Source organism: Centruroides vittatus, unplaced genomic scaffold (assembly GCF_030686945.1).
Source record: "Centruroides vittatus isolate TY-2023 unplaced genomic scaffold, ASM3068694v2 contig_1160, whole genome shotgun sequence".
NCBI lineage: Eukaryota > Metazoa > Arthropoda > Arachnida > Scorpiones > Buthidae > Centruroides > Centruroides vittatus.
The window spans coordinates 1-21,595 of NW_027120746.1; the positions used below are offsets into that span (position 1 = coordinate 1).

At 29.9% G+C, this 21,595-nt stretch overlaps 2 protein-coding genes and 1 long non-coding RNA gene across 5 annotated transcripts; 1 reads left to right on the forward strand and 2 right to left on the reverse strand.

Moving 5' to 3' along the window:
- Positions 1-515: 515 nt before the first annotated feature.
- LOC136980825 (uncharacterized) lies at positions 516-6,695 on the reverse strand. Of its 2 annotated transcripts, XM_067277032.1 has the most exons (8): positions 6,584-6,695; positions 6,087-6,261; positions 5,854-6,019; positions 5,698-5,790; positions 5,030-5,161; positions 3,659-3,739; positions 715-817; positions 516-638 (listed from the first exon to the last, which is right to left on the reverse strand). In XM_067277032.1, the coding sequence occupies exons 2-7, from the start codon at positions 6,200-6,202 to the stop codon at positions 797-799; spliced, it is 609 nt and encodes a 202-aa protein (XP_067133133.1). In that variant the 5' UTR covers positions 6,203-6,261; positions 6,584-6,695; the 3' UTR covers positions 516-638; positions 715-796. The 2 variants fall into 2 exon arrangements, with proteins under 2 accessions (XP_067133133.1, XP_067133124.1); XM_067277023.1 differs by having other exon boundaries at positions 5,698-6,019.
- A 118-nt stretch (positions 6,696-6,813) lies between these two features.
- On the reverse strand, positions 6,814-7,470 carry LOC136980845 (reticulon-1-A-like). Its single transcript, XM_067277050.1, has one exon. The coding sequence runs from the start codon at positions 7,468-7,470 to the stop codon at positions 6,814-6,816; it is 657 nt and encodes a 218-aa protein (XP_067133151.1).
- Positions 7,471-10,170: 2,700 nt separating this feature from the next.
- Positions 10,171-14,123, forward strand: LOC136980835 (uncharacterized). 2 transcript variants are annotated; one of them, XR_010881611.1, is made up of 3 exons: positions 10,171-10,263; positions 10,964-11,065; positions 14,064-14,123. It is a non-coding gene; the product is annotated as an uncharacterized lncRNA (long non-coding RNA). The 2 variants fall into 2 exon arrangements; XR_010881612.1 differs by lacking the exon at positions 10,171-10,263 and adding an exon at positions 10,522-10,668.
- Positions 14,124-21,595: the final 7,472 nt, after the last annotated feature.

Sequence of the window (21,595 nt, forward strand, 5' to 3'; positions counted from 1 at the left end):
ACAGTAAACAAGTCAATTTGAGTACCAAAAACTAGTGTCTGGCCCTGCTGCTAGAAATTCTAATTGCATTACAATAATATAAAAAAGATATTCTTTGATTTGTCTTCTCATGGAATTTTAATACTCTAATTAATCACTTATTTCAATCTCTGTAATTATCAACATGTTAATCAATTTATTTTTGAATATTTTGTACTTGTTAGTTATTACTTACTTTGTACAAGGCAAATTGGCAGCATTGTAATAACTTATTCTCATTGTTTTCACAAATTATATTCATTGCTTGTCCTTGAGTGCCCAATTCATAAAAATTATTCAATTTTCTGTTCCTGATTAATTCCAACAGAGACCTTGTGTCCATATGGCTCATTGTCACATGACCTTTGTTTCTTCAATAATGTTCAAAATCATTCTTGGAATACAGTTTGTCAGTCTCTGTGATGACTATTAATTAAACCTGAAAGCAATTTTATTTATTTATCTACTAGTGGAAACTTAATTTTCCACTTTATCCAGATTATGTCCTTCCATTTCTGCTTTGGACAGGTCTCTGGCTTTAGTAAAATTAAATACAAAAAATTGCTCCATTCTGAAGAATATTTTCCATTAAGACAGGTTTCCATTTTATTCAGGTTCTACTGTATTATAGTAACCTTTTTATATCATTATAGAAGATACTATATACTTAAATCTATATTATATAAATATACATACAAAATCATCTAGTTCAGTTGTTCTTAACCTTTTTTGTTCCTTGGACCCGTTTTCCAGTCAGGTGAAGGTCATGGACCCCTTCTCAGAATAATGTTTTTAAATGCTTAAAATAAAATTATAAAAGAAATCAGTTATACAGAAATCCATTTATCAAAATAAAAAACACATAAAATAGTAATATATGTGCTTTTTTCTTAACACACAATCAACAATTTCAAACGATAATACAAAATTATGATGATAAATTGATTTCTCTAATCCCTGGTTAAGAACCACTGATTTAGTTTGATTTATTAATACTAATCCAAATGAGAATTGCTGGATTTGTTGGGTTATGTTTAGGCTATTTTTTAACTACTTAACTATGTAATCTGGTCTAAAGTTGGCACTTAGGCTACTATCTTGAATCAATATTAATAACAGAGATTAAATTAAAATTAATTAAACAATTTAGAATAATCTGGAAGAAAAGATCAACCTAGAATGGGACTCAAATTCACATCTTTACATACCATGAAAATATATTAGTAGGCAGAAACACAATACTTTTGTTTCTGTCTAATTTTTGCTTCAAGACCTATATTAATTAAAGCCATAACTATACAGAGTAATCATTTTACCAAATGCATTGTGTTCTTTGCCCACAACCTTCTATGGCTCTCAACCAACTTCAATTTTAAGTAAATGAAATCCTCTTTTATTCTTAATTTTTATACTATAATTTATTTTCATCACTGAAGGCAACATTTTTAAAAGAAACAATTTTTACATATTACAAAATATATTTTTTATTATATAAAAATTATCATTCTTAAAAATATACTGTATTTTCTAATAAGGAATTCAGCAAAACATAAATTACATTTCCATACTATAACATTCATTCCATTGTAACTGGTTCTGTAGTCTATTAGAACAAATTAAGAAATAATATTTTGTGAAATTTTTACATACTGTATATGCATAATTTCTGTTAAATGTATTTTCTTTTTAAGTAGTCTGTAACGTATAAAATTTAAACTAGCAATATCCTCTTTAGAATAGTGAAAATCTCAAGTAAAGATCAAATCTAATCATAAAAATATATAGGCACTTTTAATTGTTTTTGCATATCAGCCTCAACATACAGTTGAAAGATACAATCATTTCAATTTTAACCAGTGCTTTAAACATTAAACATCAATTATCTCTTAATCATTCTTTGCTAATAATATAATGGCATGAATTGCTGACATTTCTTATTTCAGTTATATACTGGATGAATTATTATTAATAAATCTTTAAATTACACATTATGTAACTGTCTTTTTAATGATAAAGTGAATGAAACAAGAATTTCTACTAATTGTAATCTTATTTACTTAGTCTACTTAATGTTATTAGCAATGGGGCTCATAGCTATCTAATGTGGGGTGCTGAGCAATAACTACTACTACTATAACATTACATATTATATATATGTATATATTTCAAATAAAAATTTTGAATCTTAAATGAATTTGTCTTTTCATAACAGGTCACAGAGTACTATGTCTGTTCTGACCCAGTATGCAGTGCTGTTCTATCTAAAACATTTTCATCATATCATGAGACAGAGGAGACTGTTCTCTGAATGGGAAGTGACTGTCTATTCAATAGTGCTGTCACGGGAGGATGCCATATCAGTGGCGTAGCGTGGGTGTCAGTCGCCCGGGGCGGAGGAAAATTTCGCCGCCCCCTTATTTACCGTATTTTACGGACTATAAGACACACTTTTTTCTTCAAAAAATTGCCTCCAAAATTCAGGTGCATCTTATAGTCCGTAGCGTCTTATAGGTATTTTTTTTTAAAAAAATTGCTTAAAAATTCAGGTGCGTCTTATAGTCTGTAGCGTCTTATAGTCCGTAAAATACAATAGGTATTTTTACAAGATATTATTATTTATTGTGAAATTTTGCCGCCCCCTATAAGTGCCGCCTGGGGCGGTCCGCCCCTGCCGCCCCCACTACGTTACGCCACTGTGCTATATACTGTTATCAGTGCTGATTTTAATTTTATTCATATATAATAATTTATACAATTAGAAACATTATTTTGTGATCTTATTTTTGGGATGATGAATTTTTGCAATGCTTATCATGAGTTGCTGCTGGTTATTACTTAGTTAAGTCCCAAAGTGATTAAAATAAGTGGTTTCTACTGTATTCCCTTTTGTATATGTTTCATTTTATATTTATAGTCTAATTACATTTTGTATTACAGTAGAGTCCTGCTAGTCCAAACATCTCTAATCCAAACATGTTTCAGTCGGTGGAGAGAAAATTTTTAGCTCACAAAATATACATTTTTTGTATTTTCCAGTTGAATTTAAATGGTATTAATGGTACAAAAAGATTTAGAATTCCACAACAAAAAAAAATTGTATTTTATTGTAGTACTGTATTAATACTGTACAAAATTAATAAATCAGTGCTTGACATGGCCTATTAAAACAGCAGATCTATATTGTACTTACACACAAAAACAGAAACAAAAGTCATTGATGGCATTGGATCAATATAAACTGGACCTGTTTTACTGCTTGCTTCTGCAATTATTTCAATTATTCAGCTGATCCAAAAATATACTAATCTGAACAGGGCTCAGTTCCAATTAATTCAGACTAGCAGACTCTACTGTAATTAAATTATTATAATTTCAAGACATTGCAAACAAATGAAACACATTCCAGATTACATTTCTATCATATAATGTATTTATCAATTATTAGATAGAAATTACTTAAACTTATCACTAAAGTATAGATAAATGCTTTAATATAACTAATTAAATGGAGCATTTTTGGAAACTTTACTTTTTCTGGGAAATAATAATGTTATTTATTTTAACATTAATGAATAATTTTTTTTATAATTTTAAATCTAGAATAAATATGTATTAATATTCAAAATTATTTTTAATTTACTGTTTTAATTTCTTTCAAAATTTTTCTTTGCTTCAGTTGATAAACAGCAATCCTTATTTGAAGGTTTTGGTTTAATTCAACCTATAAAAATAAATTTTGTTTTAGTAATGCATGAATAAAATAAGTTAATTACAATTAAGTTTTAATTTTAATATAGATATATATAAGGCCAGATTTACATCACGGCCAAATCAACTTATGACCCAGGAACCTCATCTGGGTGCCTAGCCTTGAGTTATGTAAGTAGCAACACAAACATATTGGGAGGGTCATGTAGTACAAACTCATTCAGTGATGGGTCTCATTAACAGGTTAGTATCATGTGATACTCCCAACACATTTGTGTTGCTACTCACATGACTTAAGACACTAGGCACCTTGGAGAGAAACTCATTTTCAATGTAAATATTTTGTAATATGATAAAAAATTATTGACATAAAATATTAAACCATACAATGATGGTAATAAAATTTTTAGTAGTAAAAGGTTCAACATTTTTTCAAGTCAAAGTCACAAGATCCTGATACCTTACAACACTGCCATTTTTAATCTGCAAGTACTAAAAATCTTCACAAAAATCCTCATATAAAATATAATTAAAATATAATTTACAAAGCAAAAATACTGTATAAAGAGAATATTGTGGGGAAGTACACGATCTTTAGAGTATTCCCCGTGCAGGAACAAAACAAAAAGAAACTTCAAAAGAAATAAATCACACACTCTATGACTCCAATGCAAGGAACTTAGTTTATTTTAGTCCTTCCAATCACTACTCTGTCCCTTCGCTATAACAGACACTAAAACAAAAGAAACAACACACACAAAAAAAAACAATCTCGCGACTCTATCGTCTACACGTCCTCTCTCTATTCTTTCTTCCAAAAAAAAAGTCCTCTTCTTCCCTTAAGCATGCGCGATCTCCTTCTCTCTCTCTCTTTTTTTTCTTCTGAAAACGCGGCCCATCTTTTCTTTACCCTGCAGCCCACCCAAGGATCATGCAATAGAACACGTGATCTTTGGACCACATATCTCCCCTCCTCCCATTAACTTTTACAACAGGAAGCTTTTACGCTACGAGGGCCTGTCCCTCCTTTACACCATGAACCACCCAAGGGGTTGGTTACGAGCCGGTTAGGCAACAGAACACGTGGTCTTCAGACCACAAAGTAATTTTTAACAAAAGCTGTATTTGTATATTTTAGCACTTAGATCACTTAACCTTTCCACTCTACATATATCATCTTTGATTATATTAATACTATATACATTATTAAAATGCTATAATATATCCTAATCTGTTATTCATATACAAAATATGATTTAAAGAAATTTCAATATATCATCTGATTAAGAATTAACAAGCTCACTTGATTCTTATATTGTTTTTCAAAATATTGCTGAATTTTTTCTTGTGTAATTTTATTTTTTATAAGCTGATCAAACTCTGCTTGCTGTTTATTTAAGTCTGTAATTTTCATATCAAGTTCTTCAATTTCAGTCTGAAAAAAAGAAAGTAGGTTTACAAAAAATAAGCTTAAAAAGGTATTTTAATAAGCATTTATTCCCTTCCTTCAAAACAAATTCATCTGACTAAGGAAGAAAATTAAGCATGATAGGCTAACAAATGAAATGATGTTGAGAAGAATGAAAAATAATTTTGAGACAGGTAATTAAAAGCAAAATATGTCTTGCTGGACATGTGTTGAAGGAATCTTTGAAGGAATTGTTAAAACTAAAACTATAAGAAAATGTGGAAAAGCAGAAAAGAGCGAATGAAAAATTGAAGAGAATGATCAAGAATATAAAAGACTGACTGCTCTAATCACAATCAAGGATGGAAAGTTACAGTTAGAAGTTAACATATATACATAAAGTAAATTTGTTATTAAATTTATAATTATTACGCACAAAATCTTATAACTATAAATAAAAATTACATAAAATTAATATTGCTTATAAAAATAATTAACTTAAAATTCAAAATTATTTTTAATTCGTTATATTCTAAATTACACAGAATATTTAAAATACATACTTTTAGTTCAAATAAAATCTTACTTCTATTTTTCATGTTCATCCTCCTATGGATTTCTACATTATCTAACACTTTTCTAGCTATAGTATATTTCTGTTGATTAGTTAGTTTTTCAGTATCACTTAAATTAAATCTAGATAATCTTTTAATACACACATATTCTTTGCTTAACATTGAAAAAGTTAAGTTCTGATTCTTTTCACTTTCAAATAAAATTTGCAAACCAGAATCATCAACTGTACAAATATCAAAACTGTTAACCAATTGATTAAAAAACATTACAAAGATTCTATTTTCTAACTCCAAGAAACTGATGTTTTCTCTGTAATCAAAAGAATGCATATATTAAGATACAAAATGATTTAACAATATGAAAATTTTTAATTTACTTTTTCTTGATGATTCTTTTACTGATCCATTGGTCTGTTCTATCTTGTATACCAGCAGTGCTGCTAAACGAAGAATAAGCGGAAAGTTGTGCAGCGGACAGAAATCTGGAATCCATTTTAATAACTTACAAGTCCACTGTTTGTCAATAAAGCTTTTCTTTCCAGAAGACCACACCTAAATCAATATTATTTATTATTTAAATACAGAACATTTCAAAATTACATTTTCAATTATCTGAAATTTAAAAAAAATGTCAATAAAGTTATGTAAAGTCTATTTAACTTATAAAAATTGATAAAATTATAATCAAATGAAAAGTTTATCATTAAAAATTAATATATAATTAATTAATTAATGCAGACCAGTTCATTGTTCTCAACTCATTCAATTTCTCAATCCAATATCCTCATATACTCTTTTGAAAAATTTGTACTCATGATTATTATTTAAATTTCCCTCAAAAGTAGATTAAAATTAAACATTTTGCATGAAATACCAGAATATTATAGGTTCCATTTGATTCAATTTCGATGGTCTTGTTTCAAAATGTGATGGGTGGTAAAGGGTTAATTTTACTGTAATTAATCAGAAACCAAAGAAAGAAAATTCCTGTGATAGCTTTACTTTAACGAGAAACAATAGAAACAAAAATAGATAACTGAATTTTTCTATAAATGGATTACAAGAATTTAGATGAAGAAAGCAAATAACAATAAATTAAACGTTTTAATCTTCTTTGATTTCTTGAGAAAGTTTGTATTTTATTGAATCAGAGAGATTGTCTATATGGGTTTTCAAATTTTCGGCATACGAATTGATTTGCTCCTGATAGGTTTCGTACAGTTTCGGAACAGTAAAGAATGACACGTAAGCCATATTAATCAGGGTCATTCCATTGAAACAGGAGCCGATGTAAGTCATGCAAAAGAGGATGAGTCCGAATTTGAATGAATCCACCACACTTTCCATTAAGAAAAGTCTCCTCAAATTTTTCGAAACTTCATTTGCATATTCCAACAAGATGTCCACGTATTGATGAATCTGATCGGATGACAGAATGATATCCGTATTAAAAAAATTTTCAAATGGATATTCTCCGAATTGAGTTAAACACGAACAATTTTTAAAAATCTTCAATCCTATTCCCATCATCAAACCGATCAAAAATACATATGCAACTACACTTATGATTGAGTAATAAGTGAAAGAAAGTAGAAGGACTAATCCCGTTCCAAAAACGATGCCGGTTTTGTAAGGATCCTTCCAGTACACAAGATCTTTTTGCCCCTGAGGAATCCATTCGGCTTTCAATACATTCCATATAAAACCTTCTTTATCATTAATTTTCAAGGATTTCCATTTTTTCAGCAAGTTTGCATCCATATTAATTATTTTTTCTTGTTCTATTTTATGCTTTCTGAATTCATTTTTCATCAATATCATAAGAGCCGAATTTTGAATTTAGAATACAGTAAAAATTGAATTTTAAATAGAATGCAATTACGTCAGAAAATATGAAAATTTTCAGTTTTTGTTTTAAACAGATATAATTCTAAATTGTTATTCAAAGATAATTTTAAAACTAATTTTTTAAAAATATTTATTAAATAAAACAGCATAATTATACTTATTTTACATACAGTATGGCCGCGTTCCTTTATGCAGCGCTCGAGAAGCGCTTTACCGCGAACACGCCGAAACTGGTTTCTAATTGGCCAACACTGCTCGTGACGTTATTTCGCTACACTCTCGCTGAATAAAAAAACGCGGCTTATATGGTTTATGTAAAAAATTGGTTTAAATATGGTTTGGTGTTTCGAAGCAAAATGTAAAAAATATTAATACAGATAAAAATTTTTATTGATATAAGCATGAAATTAAGCCATAAAAGTAAAATAGCTCTGTAGTAAACCCGTGAACTTTGATCTATCGATCCAGAAGTTTCGCCAGCACCTCGCTGATAACGAGAAAGATTCAAGTTTAAAATTTGAACTTTCTAGACCCAGTTGTTTTTTTTTTTTTTTCTGGGAGCGTTTTCAATGTCAGAAGAACATGAAGAAAATACAGCTTTTTCGGAGAATTTTGCACTTTTCAATTGCTTATATTTCGGCAACTCCTTTAATAAAATCCTGAAATTTTTGCACACTACCTAAGAAAACAAATATCTTTCGAACGAGATATTCGGAATTACTACAGGCGTTTGGAGGGCGGAGAAATCGATCCCCAAAAATTGGCAACTTTGATTCCTATATCATTGGCGTAGCCAGGGTTTTGTTATGGAGGGCCTAGTAGAGGCTGTAATTTTCTGGGGAGGGGCACTAGGTTAACTGGGGAACGCTGTAATTTTCTGGGGAGGATCACCAGGCACCAGGTTAACTGAGGGGGGCGTGTCCACCATGCCCTTTCCTGGCTACGCCCATGTCCTATATATATAGTCAGTTAGTGATTTTGACGTGAATAAGTCTTTAAATTTGCTTCTATAGTGGGAGGCAATTCAGAAAACTGATGATAACAAAATTGGAAGATAAAGTTTGGCATTGCAGCTACATATCTATCATCTACATCCAAAATTTAATTACACCACTCGATAGTTAATTGTTAATTAACTACGTGTTTTTATGTGAAACACTGCCGAAAACAGAATTGATATAAAACTTAACACAGCCGAATAATCTATTCGGCTATGTTAATCTGGGAGATCGTTTAGTAATACGAATGTACTGAGTTGTTGTTTACTACATAAATTAGTCCGCAAGAAGGAAGTGTGGCGATCCATCCTTTTACAGTTAAAAGATTGCGACAATATAAATAAAAACTGAAACCAACTAAATGCAAATTTGGTTTCATGGAATTCAGTTGTATGAAACATGTTGTAATTTTCTGATCTTAAAATAGTGAAAGCAATTGTTTCCAATCAAATAACAACCACATCTATAGTAATCTCCAGCTTTATAAGACTGGACTTGTATTTTCAAATAGCATGTGGTCCGCATAACAAACTATGATCAATCAGCATTTAAATGGGCTCATAAAACAAAAGATGCTTTTAAAACACTGAAAAATAAAGTCTAATTCAGTAATAAAGTCAAATAATGTCTAATCATACTCCTTTCCATCACTTTGACAGTGAAAAATCTGTTAAATTGAACATAGATGCGAGCATGGGTGTCTGTACCAATTTTCCAGGGGGAGGACAAAGCTGGGAGACAAATAATTATTTGTTTGGGTTTATCACAGGTAGGTTATTGAATACAGTATTAATTGCATCAAAGCATCCCACAATCCAGAGAGTAAGGTTACATATCTCAATCACTTTTATGATAATTTGTAGGATTTTTTTACTACAAGTGCCCCGTTTTCCTCCTCCTGACATGCAAATGATGTTATAAGAGTTGTTATATTGCAAGATATAAAATGAAAATAAGTGACAATTGTTTAAAGTATTTGCGCTTTGCAAAAAAAAAAAAAAAAAAAAAAAAAAAAAAAAATTCTAGGACTGTTGAAAAAGGTTATATAGCAATTATTTAATATGAAGAAATTTTCCTACAATAAGATTGGTTTTTAGTGTCTTAAACTTAGCTTCACGGTGACCTGTCTTCCAGACATTGTTCACTGGAATTACTTTAATTCAGAAGACCATGAAATAACTTCAAAACAAGAACCGAATTAGTGAAAGAATCTAAAACAACGTAATACACACGAATTGCCGAGCAGAGAGAGTAACAAATAGCCAACGAGGCAGCATTTAACTAGTCCAAAAAATACCACATTAGAATCGAGAAAATAAATACTAACGCCTATTTTATTAGAAATTATTTTTTATTGTGTGCCAGCAAGATGATTTTATTACTTTTATGTGAATAAATTTTCTTTTTAGCGAATTTTCTAGTTAACAAATATTTTGCCAAATCCGAAGAAAAAAATTTTTGAAATAAAAAAAACTTTCCTTTATTTTTTTAAAAATGCAATTAAAATACTTAAAATATTTCATCTATGAGGTAAAACTCGTGACGTAACGCGTGACGCAATTGTTGTAACGTTCGCCTGATTCGAATTCGTTCCATTTCGTATTGTCGGCGCCATCTTGGAATGGAAGGTTTTCCGGAATTTGCGAGTTATTTTTCCCTCCATTTCGACATTTTTCGTACGAATTTTAATAACGAAAGCTTGCGTAACGTAGGTAACTTAATATTTATCGATTAATTAAATATCAAAATTGAATAACTTAATTTAAATTAGATACGCTGTAAACCTAGATTTGCGGCCTGTAACTTGTAAGGATACGGAATACGTTTTTATAATTTTATTTATCACTTATTTCTTGGCGATATTTTACGAAAAAAGGACCATTTTAGCATTTTAAACAGACCATTTTCAATTAGTTAATATTCTGACGTGGAACTTATGACGTAACGCGTGACGCAATTGTTGTAACGTCCGCCTGATTCGAATTCGTTCCATTTCGTATTGTCGGCGCCATCTTGGAATGGAAGGTTTTCCGGAATTTGCGAGTTACTTTTCCCTCCATTTCGACATTTTTTGAACAAGCTGAATTACATAAACCCGAATTACACAGTCAATGTAATTTTTTTGATTTATAAGGGATCAAAATTGAATAATTCTCGATAGAATATTAAATGTAAAAATATTTTTAGATTTAAATTTTCATTAAAGGTATTTAAGGTTGTTTCCATTTATCATCGAATTAATAATAATAATATATTATTATTATATTCTCTTGGATATTGTCTTATATTCTTTTCAATGAGACAATAAATGTCCTGTATTAGAAAATTAGTTTAGAGAGATAATGTTTAATTAATTAATCATCTCGATCTTTTCTATTCTTAATAAATAAATTCTTAAATTATTCTAGGAAGAAGTATCATTCTCAAATGTAATTCCTTTTGCACAGAGACATGCAATCATTTTGGAAACTTCTTGTGCTGAAAAAATTAATAAGCAAAACAACAGAAAGGTAAGGCATTTTAATTTATGATACATTAATGCAGTAAAAAATGATATATAAAAGTTTAGAACCTTTATTGCCCAATCTAAGAGTTTATTATTTTATAATCATGCTTGAAAAGTAATGTTATTCATTCAGGCGTTCAAATTAACACGAGTTACAATTTTAATTAGAAAAAATAATTTATTAATAAAACCAGAATTTTACAATTCATGTATTATTTTTCAATGATACAAATATTTTTAAATTAAAAAATAAGTTTAAAATACCACAAACTCAGTCCATTGGAAACTCAAATTGGTAAGATTTTCTCCACTAAAACCTTCTCTCTGTAACATATACAAATCAGATGAGAATAAGATTTTTTTCTGTCTTATAAAGGTCTGAAAAAATGTTTAGAATAAATTAGTCCTTCAAATTATTTGATATTAAGATAAATTATAAACATTAAGAAAAACATTAGCAGAGAGTTAAATCTTAATGTAAATTGTTGGAAAATTATTGATGAAAATTTAAAATTTCTATCTATTGATAACAGCATTAAAAAAATTAATTTTTAGCTTGTTATTTCAATTAGTCAAATAGAGTACACACTTAAACAGTTTTATATATACAAATATCATATTGCCATTGATTAATTCCAAATCAAAACCACCTTCCTAAATTTATTATTACTTTTTGGAATTCAGCAATAATATAATAATAATAATGTTTCATTATTATTATTATATTATTGCTGAATTCCATTGCTGAATAATAATAATAATATAATAATAATAATGTTTCATTATTATTATTATATGCATGTTTCCTTATACTGATTTTATGTACCTTTTCATTCCTTGTATATTAATTTTAATATATTTTATTGAGAATTCTGATATTATGTATGATATGTTGTTGTTATATATTATTTATAATTTTTTGTGTGATTGTATAGTAAATATATTTGAATATTATCTTGTATTATTGTGATGAAAAACAATTTCTTCCCCATTTTAAGAACTAATCAATTTTATATACACATAAAGCTTTAACCCAGGGGTCCCCAACCCTATGCCCGCGGGCACCATAGCGCCCGCCGATCGTTTTACGTGTGCCCGCCGCTGTGCGACCACGATAGAAATAAAAATATTTCAGTTTTCAATAAATTGCTATGTAAAAGTTTTTCCGTTTTTAATGATTAACCACTCAAAAGTAGAAATGGCGTCCAACACAGATAAAAGCACAAAGCGAAATGCGACCGATCTCTTTTTCCCCTCCGCCAAATCTTCACCAACCAAATTTCCCATACCTGAAATGAAATAAACCGGTCCGTTCTGAATATCATAAAATCAAAGTACAGATCACGACTTACAGATGAACACCTTGACGATTGCTTACGAGCAGGAATATCATCATACTCTCCTAATTACGAAGCAATGGCCAATGAAATGCAATGCTAAAAATCACATTTACTTTCAGATTTATATTTTTTATAAAGAATTTTTATACTTTGTAGATTTTGTATGCATTGTTTAGTAATTACTTGTTTTGTAAAAATTATTGTTAATAGTCTTGTGTATGTTTTATTACATTTTTGGAATTAAATGTTTTCTGTACATTATGTGTATGTATTATTAACTACGTCCAAATATAAATTCACCTTGAAAAAATAAATGGTGCCCGCCGTCCGGCCGGTATTCTAGAATGTGCTCTTAGTTACAAAAAGGTTGGGGACCCCTGCTTTAACCTATCAAGATTTCACTTGACTAAATATTTTTATTTGTGAAATGATGTTTGTACAAAGGCATATCAATTTAGTTTGCTGTTGATTATGCAATTTACAATTGTAAAAATCCAAATGAATTTGTTGACTACAAATATACAGTCAAACCTGTTTTTATGCGGGGGATAGGGACCGCATTAAAAAAGACGCATTAAAAAAAATCGCACGAAACTTCACGAATGGCTGTAAAAAATAGTTTTCGCAACACAATTAAAAAAATATTTTTTTTTATGCGGTCAACAGGGACCGCATAAAAAAAGTCTCACATAGAAAATAACTCAAAACCGTACGAAATAGAATTTATTGACAACAGATGTCAGCACTTGACTGCATCGTCTGGTCTATCGTCTGTTTTACATATTTTTGTCCAGGTGGTGTTTTGTTGACTTAAAAAGTAAATTATTTCATTTTTCGCATATTCATGCAATAATATTACTATAATAAGTGCATTTATGCTATAATAAGTTTATTTAGCTATAATAAGTCAACGTGAGACATGACGAATCGCACGAGACTAGTCGCCAACTATACCGCACAAAAAAAAACCGCATAAATTAAAAATTTGCATTAAAAAAATCGCACAAATAAAAATCGCACATAAAAAGAGCGCATAAAAACAGGTTTGACTGTATACTGACCACAAATCTAATTTAATACATTTGTGTACCCATTCTAATTTTAATGTAGTTTGAAAGAAAAATTGAAAGTAATCAACAAAAATTACTAATTTATTAGTTTATACATTTACCAAAATAATTAATAAACAAAACTAATTTTTGTAATATTTCCTTATTGAGTATTATTTTCAATTGAGGCAATTTAACGCGATTGCTCATTCTTAAAGTATACAACTTAACAACACACAATACTTAAATCCTCAGCTTTACACAAATCAAATCATACCACTACACTTAATTTTAATTTACTTGCATTAACATCTATAATGTCAATTATATAAACAGAAGTTCTATCTAAGCTATAATTAACTCTTATTTTTGCTTAACATAATGTTAAATTTTAGAAAATGCAACAATTTTAAATAAACTATTTCTTTTATTTTTCTCTTAGCAAATGGTTTAATTTTTAATATGTAAATAAATTGATGAAAATGAAGCTTAACTAGAATTTTAATTTTTGTTCTCTTACTTTCATAGTAAAAATAGCTGTTTTTTCAACTCTTCTATGTAACTCTGGAATACATTCATGATTCTGATATTTTATTTTTTACATGTTTAACAGCTTTAATTTATTGTGAGCAGTTACAGCCAGGAGTTATGATGTGACATCATATAGGCTTATGACATTCCACTAGATCAGCTATGTATCATCTACGTATGACAATTACTTCGTGAATAATCAACTCAATGGTAAGTACACATCTAAATATATAAAATTACTTGTTTATTCATATTTTAGAATCTACAATTTTAAATAATGCTTTTTTTAATTGTTTGGTTATCTGCTCCACAGATAATTTTTTTTTCATATTTCTACTCTACGATACCCGTAACTGATGATGGGGATAGTCTTTTAGAAAATGTTGATATCAAACTTTGTCACTGCAATCCTTTAACAAATATTTCCATTATGGCAAACAGCACACTATTTTCTTCTGTAAATGGTCAGTAAATTATATTACTTTTTGTATTCCCGGGACCATTTTAATTTTAAATTTTGTAAAATAAAACTGACATTCAAAGTTTGATTTAGTCTTGATTTTTATTTTGGACTAATCATTCTTATGTTAATTAAGCACAATAAAATTAAATATGATAAAGAAAATTTAAACCTAATGTAATAGAGATCAGTGTAAAAACATAATATTAATTATGAATTATTGTAAAATTTATATTTTAAATAAAAAATCAATCTATTTAAATTTTCATACTATATTTCACTATATCTGTAAGGAAGTAATACTTCTAATTTATAATATTTGTAATTTAATGTGATTGCTTTGACGACAAACTAAATTAATTTTTTTATTGCATTTTTTGGAATCCTTTCTTTTTTCATTATTGTTCAATATGGTATAGAAAAATATTTTTTGGATTTGTTGTACTTGTTTAAAATGAAACAATATAGTTTTGAAGAATATTAAAAAGTGTATTTGAGAGAGCGTGCTTATTTTTTACAGTTAAATATACACATAACACTTCGTTACAGCAAACACTGATAAAATAAAATTTCAGTATAGCAAAAAATTTGAACTTATAGTTGGCCACTTGTAAAACTTGGCTTGAGAGCTGTCAATATAAATATCAGAGTACCAAACGTCTTTTCACTATACTGAACATTCCCAGTATATCAAAACATTGGGATGGGCTGGATGAAAATGATTATGAAGTTCCATAAATAACTGCACAAAAGAGGCATGTCTAGAAGATGCCTTAAGTCAAGGCTAGTGTGCGGGTGGACTGGATTCTTCATTATCCATATTAGAATATTCTGGAAGTATTCAGAACAACAAAGGTAAAAATCTATAAAAGAGTGGATGACACCAGTGAAAGGACCTCTCAGACCACAGGACAGGAAGTCAGCATACCAGAAGATGACTAAAGGAATGATACTAGGAAGTCACAAGGAGGAGGAAGCAAATAAGAGTTTTATATTCAATGAATCCTTACACTACTTTAGTACCAAATGGGTAATATACTTTACTAAGCTGTAGTTATGGTTCATCAGTCAGTCACTGAAAGTAATCTCGTCAGAGGAAAAAATGCAACCAATTTTCATTGTTCGAAAAGCTGCTTTCCTACAAGAAGTTCATTCTGAGTAAAATAGTAAATGTTACAAGGGCATCGCCCTTTCCATTCTGTCAATGATTTTAAAAGATCATCCAACATTTAAAAATTTAAAAAGATCCAATGTTGGGTCCAGCTGGGAGAAAATGCATAGCACACAATTTGAGGATGTGCAGAAAGTTTCATCTGGTTTCAAGATGCCACTGTCCCATGAGCAGTTCCTTTTTTTTACAGGATTTGTGAATCTCTAAAGCTATATGCAGAGAAAAAACTTGATGTTTTATTGCACATAGCATGTATACAGTACATGGCCTACAGGCAAGATACAATATTCAAAATCAGCATGTGCACATTTTCAATCCTGATGAAACAGGCACTTTCTTCCAACTGCTACAGCATTGGACTTTGTCCATTTTGGGTGACTGATGCAGAGGAAGCAAAAATTATAAATAGTGATTAACTGCCATGTTTTGTTGCAATGTTTCAGCTAAGAAATGATTTCACACTACACTACAATGCATTCTTTCATCCCTTTTAACCTAAGAATGATGTGATGAAGATGAAGGATGCTCACTTACTGATATGAAGAAGATGAGACCCTTATTCATTGCAAAATCAACAAAAGCATATTGTATGAACAATGTGTGCTCTGTTCTATATAACTACTCACTGCAAACTGCTAAACTTGGATGATGCAAAGTATTTTTAATAAATAGTTGAATGAATTGGATTAAAAGATGAAACATAAGTAAAGAATCCAGCTGTCAGATGATGACAGCTTGATTTGGGTCCCATCTGAAAAACATGAAAGTTGAGTGCTTTGTATTGCTGTTCTACAGCTGATCTTGGAATAATCCACACTGTATGGGCTAAATACTGAAGCAGACTCTTGAGGATCATTTTTTGCAACATTGATAACTATGTCTAGAGAAAGATCAACGTAAAGCAAGCTGTTGACAAGACTGCTGCAGCATGGGCACATGTCAAACCATCGACAAGGCAGAAAAGTGGCACGATTTCACATAACCTGTTACACACTGACTTGGCTAAAGGAAATGAAGCAGAATCAGAAATTGGGATGGTCAGGTAAGAAGTTGTCAAGAGAAATGAATAACAAGTGAATTTTGTCATCAATTATATTATATAGATCAAAACAAGAATTGTAATAATGTAAAGTCTCTACTACAAACAAATTGATTATCTATCACACATTTTCTATAAGGCTACACAAAATTAGAGTGGAAATAAAGACAGATTTGAATAGTGTCAAGAAAGAGCAGACAAGTCATCTGTTGTATGTCCATTGTTTTGATAAGTTGGTCAACACTGGAAGCATGTAAGAAATCTATCATATCATCAACAGAGAAGTGCAACAAGTGCAAATGATCAGAAATTTACAGAAGACCATATACAGACATACAAAATTTTGCAAGGGAAATGCTGAAAGATAATACTATTGATCCACCAACAAGTGGTTGGAGTAGTCAGGCCTTTCTTGTGAAAAGGGACAATTTCAATAAGTAGATAATCAGACGGTCAGTTAATGATTCTGAATTTGATTTAATTTGAACAGACTTTTATATATTCAAAAAATGCTAAAAAGCTAAATTTACAACTGGAAATAAGAAGGTCCAGATAAATTTCTTGGATTTGATAAGTTATCATAAAATTACCTACATTTCAGTTTGGAGTTTACTGAAAATTGCCTTATCCTTTTCTATTTTGCAATATAGAACTTTTTTATTAGTTGTCATTTTCCCTATCATAAGAACATTTTTTTACCACTGGGTAACCCCTGAAAGTGCAGTTCAATACAGTATGTAAAACATCTTTATTTGTAACAAGATATTAATTAATAAGCTTCATAGAAAAGTGCAGCATTCTGTATTTACAGATAAATTAACTCTGAACCAATATTAAAAATATTCTCCAAATCATTTATTTTTCAAATAATGCAAATTTCTAAGTTACTTTGTCTAATTGGATATTTGTCTATCAAACACACAGTAACTTCTTATCAGCATTAAGAATCATAGTTTTGGATATGGTCCAGTGGATATATTGAAAACTGTTAAAATCTTTACCAATATCTTTATTATATAACAAACAGTTAGTTTATATTGGCGATATGATACGTGATAACAGCTAAATTATTAGAACACAATAAAAGATAATATGCAGATTAAGATAAACTATCAAGTTGATCATTTTAATCCAAAATAATAATATACAAACACCTAATTGTCAGATTAGAAAATAATTGACATTGACAAAATAATTGCCAAATGTTTTTGATTGCTATGAAACTTTTGTCTGGAAAATGTTTTACTGTTTCCCTTCTGCAACCATATTTTCTTCTACACTTAAAAGAAACCCCCCTAAATTTAAATACAGTGGATTATCATTAGCATTAATTATTGGTTAGTATCAGATCTTTCATGTTCAGCAGTAACTTATACTTGACTGCAGAGCAGAGGTGAGGAATCTTTTTTTAACTGAAAGGATTCATCCTACTTCAGAAAGACCTAGTGAACTCGTATAATATATTGCAGGTTGCATAATTATATATATTTAGTATACGTGCACCAATAATATACTTAAACTACACCTAATTACATTTTTTATTGGAAAAGAGAAAGAAAAATATATTTTCATAACACAAGTTTAATTTTGCTGTCTTGAATTTCATCACTCTATATTTTGTTTGGTAGCATTATAAACCACAAAATGTCACAGGTTCTCCACCCTTGATGTAGGAAAACTACCTTTTTCTAGTTCAAAGTATATATGTTATACTAAATAATATTAGTTAATGGTGATGTCCCTTCCACTTAACTGACAGAATTATTATTATTGTTTTCACAATGTTTGAGCAAAATATAAATTTTGTTGATTTTTGTATTCAAAATTTCAGGAGTTTTCAAGGTTTATATGCATAACATATGATAAGAACTATGATCTTACATTGTACAGTTATATTTGTTTTTAAAATGCCAAAACCTAATCTAATAAGTATTCTTTTGGCTATCAAATAAAAAAGAATTATAAATTCCAATGCTTTTTTACATTCTCAATCGACCAAAAAGCACAAGATTGAAATTTAAAAATTGTTTTTACTGAATCAGCAAAATTATTTATTAACATAACATTATTTCCAGAATTACAGTGGATAAAATTCTCAAAAATTATCAGAAAACAGAAACTGCAGTCTTAAAAGGAAGTATATAGTGAAATTTAACAATTGGTATGCAGCATAACTTCCTTTGAAGACAAAAATTACACGCTATGGGTTTAAGTCGACTACCGGCTAACATCAACACTTACAGACAGTCCCACAAGTAGCAATGCTAATGTGAGTCTATCATAATATATTATCATATTTGTCAGATACACTAAGTTTATGGTTTTCTTTACAAAATCTTAATATATAAATCTTATTACTTTTGATAACTTGAAAGATTCATAAAACAAAATAAAAAAAATTCAAATAAGTTAATGACAGTGGCATATTATAGCTTCATGAAGCCCATGTAAATTTGAATTAGTACAGTGGTGTTGACTTTAGACATCTTACTTTGGGAGAATTTTTTGAGAAAAATATTTTCTTGTAAAAGATTCATTTGGGGCCACCTGTTAGTGGAGGCCCCAGGCAATTGCCCGTAGGATAACATGCCACTGGTTAACAAAAATATTTTTGTCTATTTTTATTGTTAGATTTACTATTAGATATTGTGATATAGATATACTGTTTCGTGTATAACATTGCTATTGCAAATTTATTTAATTTTGTTCATGCCTAAGTGTATACAATACATAAGACTTAAATGATGCATGAATACAAAACAGACAACTTGTATATTCGAAATTAATTTAATTATAATGAAAATTTTAATTGCAAAGTTACTTTCATGCTACTCTAAATATGTATTTATTTAACAATTTATTTTTATTACAACTGCCATATAACCAAACCTGGCATATAAAATATAGCATAATGGCACCAGTAGTTGACCTTTTACAGCCGTTTTGAACCTTGATATTTTTATTACAATACATAGTAGCACAGAAAGCAAAATACATATATGAAAATAAAGTTTGTTCTATGCAGACTAATTAGGCACAGATTTCGGCTTACACGGTCGGCAGAAAGACGGCCAAATTTAATACTTTACGAGTATCTTTTGTCTATTGTAACAAAAACATTGATTTTAATTACCATGTTAGGATAATATTCCTAGTTTTTCCAACGATTTAGCATTGCCAGAAGCAAGTTTTAAAGGGTCTAGGCAAATATGTCTAGGAACAATTTTGACATGCCATTTTAATGAAATATGAATTCGTAAAATCATCATTTTTGTTGAAAGTTTACAATATTTTTATATATTGTGCTTGTTTAACACGAAAGTTATCTTGGTTGAGTTTTTTATCCAATTCAATTACTTCTAGCCTTTCTCTCAGCTTAATATTTATATTTATAAGCAACTGAATGGATGTAAATCCTCCAAAAACTAATTACTAACGTAAACTTACCACGTGCGTTATTTTGACAATTCTCCGTAAACAACCACGAAATACGTAAAGTGTTGCCAACTCCGACTTTGGACATGACGAAAATCTCCGACGATATCACCAAAAATTGGCCAACTGATCTTCCTCTTTTATTATTTCATTCTGAATCCATTCTAAATTTAAAATTTTTAAATTTGCAAAGTAAAAATTCGTATTCAGATTTAGAATTTTATAATACGATATTTTATTTATTAGTGCAATGTTGCTAATATATTAATTATCTTCTCGACCACCAGTTAGAACGAGTGCAGGGGTATAATCCATTCAGTATCACACTATTTCCATATTCTTATTGAAAATTATCTATTGTGAGTGCTTTTACGGTTTTCTCCTCTTACGTCTAGGGATATTACGACAGTAAATCGTCAAATTAATTCGGTTGCTAAATTCCTAAATATACAAGTATATTTAAATTCAATATTTAATTTTTAATTAATATATGGTTTCTATAACACACGCGAAACAGTATAAATAAAAACCAACACATCAAATACTATAAATATTACAATTTTGTTTACAATACAGCGAGATATTAGTAAGTTCTAATTCAGTTTTCTGTCTTTAAATTGATGTAAAAAATTAATAAATAATGATGTACAATATTTAATTATTATATTACTTAAAATAATATAACTTTATTTGTATTATTTATGACAAATAAAATAATTATATTTGTTATTTTATAACGACAATACTTACACATTTTTGATGGGCAGCATCTTACAAAAGTACTGTCGTATCAAAAACACCATTTTGGCAAAAGGGCCACAAATACAAACGAAAGTTGAATAATACAAAACAACTATACATACACTATTACGACACAATAAAAAAATATACTATACAAAATAATATAAAACAATACGCAAAATAATACAATAGATATAAGTCCAGACAAAAATAAAAACATTTATCACACGATAGTGACACCATTTGGAGTGCCGGGGCGCTTTATGCGGCCTGGCGGGTCAGAGGCAGGTCCAAACTATGACAAACATTCTTATACCACGATAGTGACACCATTTGGAGTGCCGGGGCGCTTTATGCGGCCTGGCGGGTCAGAGGCGGGTTCAAACTTTGACAAACATTCTTATACCACGATAGTGACACCATTTGGAGTGCCGGGGCGCTTCATGCGGTCTGGCGGGTCAGAGGCGGGTCCAAACTATGACAAACATTCTTATACCACGATAGTGACACCATTTGGAGTGCCGGGGCGCTTTATGCGGCCTGGCGGGTCAGAGGCGGGTCCAAACTTTGACAAACATTCTTGTACCACGATAGTGACACCATTTGGAGTGCCGGGGCGCTTTATGCGGCCTGGCGGGTCAGAGGCGGGTCCAAACTTTGACAAACATTCTTATACCACGATAGTGACACCATTTGGAGTGCCGGGGCGCTTTATGCGGCCTGGCGGGTCAGAGGCGGGTCCAAACTTTGACAAACATTCTTATACCA

Excerpts from the sequence above, each read along its gene's own strand:
- LOC136980825 (XM_067277023.1), bottom strand. The coding sequence starts at position 6,202 with ATGGATTCCAGATTTCTGTCCGCTGCACAACTTTCCGCTTATTCTTCG. Across the intron at positions 5,162-5,697 it reads AGATTTTATTTGAACTAAAA|ACTGAAATTGAAGAACTTGA; the intron begins GTATGTATTTTA and ends TCTTTTTTTCAG. Across the intron at positions 3,740-5,029 it reads AAAAACAATATAAGAATCAA|GTTGAATTAAACCAAAACCT; the intron begins GTGAGCTTGTTA and ends TTATTTTTATAG.
- LOC136980845 (XM_067277050.1), bottom strand. The coding sequence starts at position 7,470 with ATGGATGCAAACTTGCTGAAAAAATGGAAATCCTTGAAAATTAATGAT.